Source organism: Triticum aestivum, chromosome 2A, assembly GCF_018294505.1.
Source record: "Triticum aestivum cultivar Chinese Spring chromosome 2A, IWGSC CS RefSeq v2.1, whole genome shotgun sequence".
NCBI lineage: Eukaryota > Viridiplantae > Streptophyta > Magnoliopsida > Poales > Poaceae > Triticum > Triticum aestivum.
The window spans coordinates 507769585-507777098 of NC_057797.1; the positions used below are offsets into that span (position 1 = coordinate 507769585).

Consider the following 7514-nt stretch of genomic DNA (forward strand, 5'->3'; position numbering starts at 1 on the left):
CGACAACAATGGATGAACCATCAACATTGGTCAAGAATGAATCAACACACACGACACCAATTCCAGCGATGTTCACCCTCTTTTTGTCGGTCTTGTTCCTTGGTCCCTTTCGTTTAAATACGTCAGTTTTACTCGACAACGACAGTGCAACAAGAGATGGACTCAAACCCGGTCGTCAATCACAAGGAAGCAAGCAAGAAGAAAGGCGAAAATTAAAGAAGAATTGCTCACGACATGGTGTGAGTTACAAGCTGACGCGTACAGATCACATACATGCAACAAGGACATGCCACAAATTCATGGGATGGACGGAGATTGCACATCGAAATTAAGCTCTCAGGGGTGGTAATTAACATTAAGCTGGTATCATTACGTCTAATAGAGTGAATCAACTGTCTTGTTGAGCTCTTCAAGCTTCTTCATCCTCATCCTCTCGCTTTCGCTCACCAGCTGCACATGAAGAGCCGAGTAAAGTGGTCAGTACTAATAATGTGGAAGCTGATATATTTAACTACTCCCTCTGCACCACAATACTTGTCGCTGGGGGAACCAGAGGGAGTAATTAAGAAGAAGACGAGGTGATGCATGCATGATGTTGAGGTCAGGTCACCTCTATTAGCCTGTTGACAAGTATGGCCTTCTCCTTGCTCTTCTCGTTGTACGCCTCGAGAATCTCTTTGTATTCTTTCTCCTGTTTTGTTCGTTTTCCCAATTCAAGAACAATAGAATCCACATGTCAATACATATAATGAATGCAGTGAAGGTAAGTAGAATTCCTAGCTATCACGTCCAGGAAGTCCTTGTCACCTTCTTGACGCAGCTCTTGCTGAGAGGCTTGAGCTGGCGGTTGACGGTGTCGATCCGCCGCTGTATTGATTCCACCTCCTTCCTCGTAGGATCGGCCATCCCTTCCAGCTCCTATAGAAAACAAACACAAAACAAAACAAAGCTATATCATTTTTCTTGTTACAGAGTTATTAGTTCCCCGACTGGGCTGAACAAACTGATCATGCATGTTGGTACTGTACTAGTATACGTCATTTTGGGTCTCCTAGTTAATGCCATGAAGCGATCGGCCGTTAGTACTACTTACACTTGGCTAGTAGTATTACTAACCGAAGAAGAGTAGTTTACCTGTCGTATGAATGCTAGGCGCTTGGACTCCTCCTCGACGCGGCCGAGCTGCGCGAAGACCTTGTCCCTGACCTCCATCTTCTTCCTCTCGATCTGCTCCTCCTTGGCCTTGAACACCGAGAGCGCCGACCTGGACGACCCCTCCCCCTCCGACGCCTCCTCGCTGCCGCTGGACAGCGACGACGGGTGCTTCACCCGCAGCACCATCTGCATCGGCGCCTGCTGCTCCACCTCCCCCTGCATCCTTCCTTCCTTCCTAGGTATGGATGGATGGATCGGCACCCCTCGCTCGACGCACGTAACGTAATCAATCGACTCCTCAGTTGCTACTAGTTGGCGTAGTATTCTCTCTTCCTCTTGGCTCCCGGCCACTTATATCACCAACCGGCGGCGAGTCCTTGTCGCTTTTCGCCGTCGCATGCTTATCGTCTACGCAACAGGCAGGCTGCAACATGACCGCGGAACTAGTAATGCGATCGATCCTGCTGTACAGTATAAAAGGGGAAGTGAGGTGAAACGGCTGCGTCGCACAATGCAATGCAATGCAAGGGGGCCCGGCCGGGAAACAAAACAAAACAAAAGCGGAGGTGATTCAAATCAAAGGACGGAAGCATGCATCATTTCAGTGGTTTGCATGCATGTGGCCGGGTGATCTCGTACGTGCGCCGAACCAACCAACGATCGCTTTAGACAGAAGAGAAACCATGTCGATCGTATATTCGTATTGTATTGCTACTATCTGCCCTGCACCTGTAGTTGGCGTTAGGTGAGCTGCCATGCCGTCTTGGCTGGCTGGCTGGGGTCGAGTGCAAGTAACTCTTCCTCTCGACCGCTCGCTCTCGACAGGGATCGGACTGTGCAGCTCGATCAGTGCAGTGCGGGGGAAGTGATTCTGGTGAGCCGGCGCATGCATGTCTCCTTGTGCATATCTTTCTTTCTTTCTTTCTTTCTTTCTTAGGTACCACCACTTGCACTTGGGCGCAGCTTATTTTGAGTTGAGTGGCTAAGCTATAGTGCTAGAAAGGCGTTGCGGCAGCTGGGGAGTAGGAAGACGATGGAGGGGGACAAGCCGTCTGCAACGCGAGGCTTGGATTGGAAGACACACAAATACTGTGGTGTGGACGTGGTGGATGCGTGTTGTCGTCCGTCAGCCACTACAGTGGTCACTAGCTGGAGTGGAAGGCAACATGCTAGCTAGCAGATGCTCTGGGACAACAAGGTCGGTTTTTCTTGTTGAGTTGGTTGCGCTCCTTCAGCTGCAGAGCTGATCGATGGGTGTAAGTGAGAGTGAGACGGACGGGGAAGGAAGGAAGGTGGCCGCTCTCATCTTTTCATCAAACAGTCCGAGGGGAAGAGGGGGAAAGGAGACAAGCCGGAGCAGATTTTTCAACCAGTGCGAGATGTCTCTCTCTCTCTCTCTCTTTTTAAACAAGGCAAAAGTCTTGCATTTCATTGATTAAAGGAGAAAGTTTAGACAGAAACCGCAAAGCGGCGAAGAAAAGGACTACTCTCGCAGCATTACAACACCCAAATGTTTCGCTCCAGCCAAAGCCCAAAGCAACACCTCCTGCTTGATTTTGTTGATGATGACCATGCAAGGGGTCGCCGAGTTGCGGAAGACTCTAGCATTGCGCTCCAACCAAACCTCCCAAGAGATGAGCATCGTGAGGGAGGCAAGCGCCTTGGGCGAGCCGAGACGGATCTGAAGGTTATCATTCCACCAGTCTCTGGCCGAAGCCCTCGTCGCCCAAGTAGACATGGTGATGTGATGCATCCCGAGCCATGGGAGGACGTCATTCCAAATGTGTATGGTGTAGTGGCACTGGAAGAGAAGATGAGCTGCCCTTTCTTGGGTTTGCATGCAAAGAGGGCATAGACCGTAATTAGGTCAACCGCGGCGGCTCAAGTGGTCTGAAGTCCAAATCCTATCTTGAAGAACAAGCCAAGCAAAAAACTTGCATCGAGGGGGCGCCCACACCGTCCACACAGAATGGACAAGGTCCGAGGTGGCGAGGCCTTCAAATTGAGCCTTGTAGGCCGAGGATGCAGAATATGCCCCATCTTTGGTGAACTTCCATATAATAGGGTCTTCAACGTCGTCATCAAGAGCCACCGTTATTAGTTTGTGCTAAAGGTTAGCAAACTGTTGGATGTGTTCAAAGGAGAGGCCATTTGAGCTGTTAATATTCGCAATCCACTGGTTGTTGGCCATAGCTTGCTGAACCGAGGAGTTTTTCTTGCGAGAGGGATCGTAGAGACAGGGAGCGATGTCATGAGGGCACAATCCTCCTAGCCAAGATGAAGTCCAGAACCTCATTGTCCTTCCGTTTCCCACGGTGACCGTGGTGGTTGCCGCAAAGAAATGACGGTCGTCTTCCGTGCACGGCACTCTCATGCCAATCCATGGTTTGCTCTTATCTTTCCACTCAAACCATAACCATCGAACTCTCAGGGCCTTAGCAAATTTGTTCAGATTGAGCACCCCCAAGCCACCCTTATTCTTTTTTTGTTGAGGAAAGCCACCCTTATTCTTTGGTTTGCAAACGAGGTCCCAGTTTACCTTGCATTTCCCTCCAGAAACCTTGTTCGTGCCCGCCCAAAGATATGCACGGCGGATGCTATCAATTTTCTGAAGGACCTCCACTGGGATGTCAAGAGGAGTGAGATGATATATTGCGATGGTTGTTAGGACAGCCTTGACAAGAATCGTTCGGCCTGCAGCAGCCACATGCCTTCCTTGCCAAGGGGGAAGCTTGCCCGTGATCTTATCTTCAAGATGTTGGAAATGGATTCTCTTGAGACGCTTAACAGACAGAGGAAGGCCAAGATAACACATTGGAAATGATGAACGAACCGCCGGGAAAGCATGAAGAACGTTGTCCAGATTGATACCATCACATCAAATAGGAGCAACAAGACTTTTAGCACAGTTGTTGATAAGACCGGTCGCATCTCCAAATGAAGCCAGGGTGCGAGATGTCTCTGGTGTATGCATATGTAGTTAACCATGAGCATGATAAATCCTGCCCGCCTATAGTACCATTTTCATGTATCAGCTGACATTTGGTAGGAATTTTTGTATCAGCTGACATTTTCTAATGTTTATTTTACTTTGAAATTTGAAGGATAGAAACCGATCCTATATAGTAGAAATAGGATTCCGTTTCTATGAACCAAAAAGCTCTAAGGAAAAAAATCTATAAAAATCCTATCCGATAGAATTCCTATGAAATTCCTCTAAACAAAACCAAAGGAGACCTGATCTACGAAACCGTGGTATGAGCTGGCTCAGTTGAAGAGTCAAACTGTATACGGTATGAGTTGACATCATTGCCTTTAGTCCATGTACAAGGCTAATTAGAGCCAATCATCTCTTTGGCACCTCCGTGTCATCTAGTAGGTCCACTTCAGCAAAGACGACGGGGTCGTCATAGAAACATTATGATCGTCATCAAAACAAGGCTGTGCGGACCGAACAGTTTGTAAAGCTCATGCTTCGAATTTGAGGCGCGCACAACGGAGTTTGTATTATGAGCACTTCATAGGTTGAGAGGACTCGTGGGGTACATACAAGGGGATTACCTGTTTTGCATTCAACACAAGAAATACCTCTTCATCTCCCATATAACAAAGCAAAACCCGAAGCCTTGCAGACAAGTCAAATAATCCAGGACATTCAATTTTGCACAGGCCATAAAAGTGATCAACATACTATTTTAATTTGGCAGACTGATGAAGTATCTTTGGCAGCATGAAATTTTGAAAACTTCTTAAAAAACCCGAGAGACACCAAACCACAATGCAACACAACATACCAAACTGCAAACGGCAACACAGGTTTCGCAAGTTTGCCACAGATGATCCCCAGCAAAGTTTTAAATTTATAAAAACTATAACCAGGAGCAGCTCAATTCAGACTAAGGTTTATCAGTTCGCTTAAATAAGGTGTCCAATACCGACGATGTACCACTCAAGACAAGGTTTCTACATAAACAGTAGCTCAACACCGCAGCTCCAGCTGGTATATATTTTTTATCAGGTAAAGAGGAGCCCAGCATAAAGCAATCGACACGCGAAATCGATGGATCTCTTCACTCCCCTGGTGCAGAAACCCCTTGCTTCAGCTTTTCCCTCTTGAGCTTCTTCTTGGAGACTGGCTTCTTCTTCTTCGGAGGGAGCGTCTTCTGCGCATACAGGTACAGCGCATAGTTCCCAACAAAGAAAAGCAGCAGGGTGGTAGCAACCACAAGCAGGACTATCATTCCAGGGTTCAGGCCCTTGTTCACCTCTTCGATGATTACATTGTTCTGAAGATAAAGAGATGATCTATCAGAAGCTATAACATACATACTTATGTGAAAACAAAACAAACGTAAGTGCATAGAGCTTGCATGGATAACACCTTACTAGGTTAGCAAGAAAAAGTCACATACTTCACAGTTTCGCATGCTCAGATTATCAATGATCGTTCCCTATATATAATAATAGACACTTCTAATACAGAGCTGTTGTATGCAGTCACGAGTTTGACAACAGCACAAACTGAAGCTTAATTTCAATAGATTAGTAACCCTGAAGTTTCATATATTTGCATGTTTCTACACTCACAGCAGAGACTATTTTAGGAATACAAGAAGTCACAGCTAAAGTGAAGTGAAACAGGATTGGTAAAGCTAAGTGGTCAAAGTGAGAGATGCAGGTTCGCTGGCACAAGGATGCACAGGGACATCCAGAACATCTATCTTGCAGTGTCTGAAACTACACATTCATTTAAAACAACAAAGCAATGCATGCCAACAGTCAATTTCAGTGGATTCGTTAGATAGAAAAATACTCAAAACAGTGAGTTTAGGATGTCGAATTAATCACAGAACAACAACTAGTCACTAAATGATTTACCTTTCGCAGGCAGATAAGTGTAAAACTAAGCATCATTTCAAAAACTTGTAAAACACATGGTATAAACAGTTACACTAAACTATCCTCAGGTAGTCGTGACATAAGCCAGGTAAGGGGGTGCGCCACAAATTAAACAATGAAAACAAATTGGATCATCTATAGAATACTTGAACAGATTAAAATTCACTACTCAGAGCAGTAAACAGTCGCCGAACTTGGCAAGTGAAAAAACAAATCTTTTGAAACAATTCAGCATTTTGCAATCGTTTTTTCTATTGTGAAGAACCATGATATGTTGTTACAATTACCACCGAGAAGACATAAGATGATTGCATTAGTTATTATGCAGATCTAACTATCTACCCACAGAAATACGTATGATGCGCAATGGTCGGCGACGATGCCGGCCACCGCGCGTTTCTACTCGCTACGCAAGCCCCACGGTGACCAAGTAAGCACCGTCGTTTCACCCGCCGGCGCGGGGAGGTGAATGGCAGATCTGGGTGGCTAGGGGCAAGGCAGATCTGCAAACAACTCATCTCGCTCTCTCACATCTATATAAGCTGCGCACAAAGAAGAGCGATCTTGAAACAACGCAGTGAAGAAGAAAGAAGTGGCGGAAAATTCCTTACCGCTGACTCCGCGAACTTCTCCGCCATGGCGGCCACGAGATCTGGACCAGGCACCGCGCCCTCCTCGCCTTCTGAACCGAGAGATTGGATGGATTAGGCCAGGGGCGAGTAGGAGATAAGCACTGGAGTTCTTCGAGGAGGATGGTTCGTAAGATCTGTGGGTTCCAGAAAAAACTCACCTTTGCGAGCAGCTGGGACCTTTCTTTCTGCGGCCTTCTTACGAACTCCCCCCTTTTGTTTGCCCGTATTGACGTCCTCCTCGCGTGGGTCGTATGGGTTGGTTTGTTTGGAAGTTTCTACGCCACGTCAATTGCTTCGCCTTTCTTATCTTGTTTGGACCGTGACAAAATTCTGCTGTTAAGTTTGTTGCCACCACCCGTGTGCTAAACGTGATCGTGGGCAGCCCGGCCCAAAAAAACTGGGTCGGGCTCGAGCTTCATTTTGCAGCCCGAAAAAACATTCGGGCCAGGCTTCCACGTGTCCGCAAAACAAAAACTTCAGGTCCATTTTTTAGTAGAGCAACTAGTTAAGGGGTACCAGAAAAATAAAATTACTTAAGGGGTACCGCTTGGGGAGCCCCTCAAGAGTCACTTTGGTGAGTTGAGAGTGCCTCAAGTGGTCCGTCCAGCTACCGTCACGTATCGTGTGTTGGAAGCTTCCTCAGGATTTTGTTTATTTATTTTTCGCGTTTTTAGGTTTTAGATGGATTTTTTGTCTTTTCATTTTCTCCTGGTTTTTTGTGCCATTTCTATTTTTTTCTTTCACGAAAAGTACAAATTTACTTCTTGTGAAGACACATATTTGTTACCGTGAGAAGCATAGTTGTGCCTCTTAAAAGGAAAAAATAAA

At 46.4% G+C, this 7514-nt stretch overlaps 2 protein-coding genes across 3 annotated transcripts; both read right to left on the reverse strand.

Annotated features, from left to right (window-relative positions):
- Positions 1 to 212: 212 nt before the first annotated feature.
- On the reverse strand, positions 213 to 1484 carry LOC123185455 (uncharacterized). The gene is made up of 4 exons (XM_044597335.1): positions 1135 to 1484; positions 808 to 918; positions 611 to 691; positions 213 to 450 (listed from the first exon to the last, which is right to left on the reverse strand). Exons 1-4 carry the CDS (start codon positions 1375 to 1377, stop codon positions 376 to 378), a joined length of 510 nt encoding a protein of 169 aa, XP_044453270.1. The 5' UTR covers positions 1378 to 1484; the 3' UTR covers positions 213 to 375.
- A 3508-nt stretch (positions 1485 to 4992) lies between these two features.
- LOC100125726 (DNA-binding protein S1FA) lies at positions 4993 to 7004 on the reverse strand. Of its 2 annotated transcripts, none has more exons than XM_044601476.1 (3): positions 6845 to 7004; positions 6666 to 6736; positions 4993 to 5441 (listed from the first exon to the last, which is right to left on the reverse strand). In XM_044601476.1, the coding sequence occupies exons 2-3, from the start codon at positions 6690 to 6692 to the stop codon at positions 5226 to 5228; spliced, it is 243 nt and encodes an 80-aa protein (XP_044457411.1). In that variant the 5' UTR covers positions 6693 to 6736; positions 6845 to 7004; the 3' UTR covers positions 4993 to 5225. The 2 variants fall into 2 exon arrangements, with proteins under 2 accessions (XP_044457411.1, XP_044457413.1); XM_044601478.1 differs by having other exon boundaries at positions 6666 to 6733; positions 6845 to 6959.
- Positions 7005 to 7514: the final 510 nt, after the last annotated feature.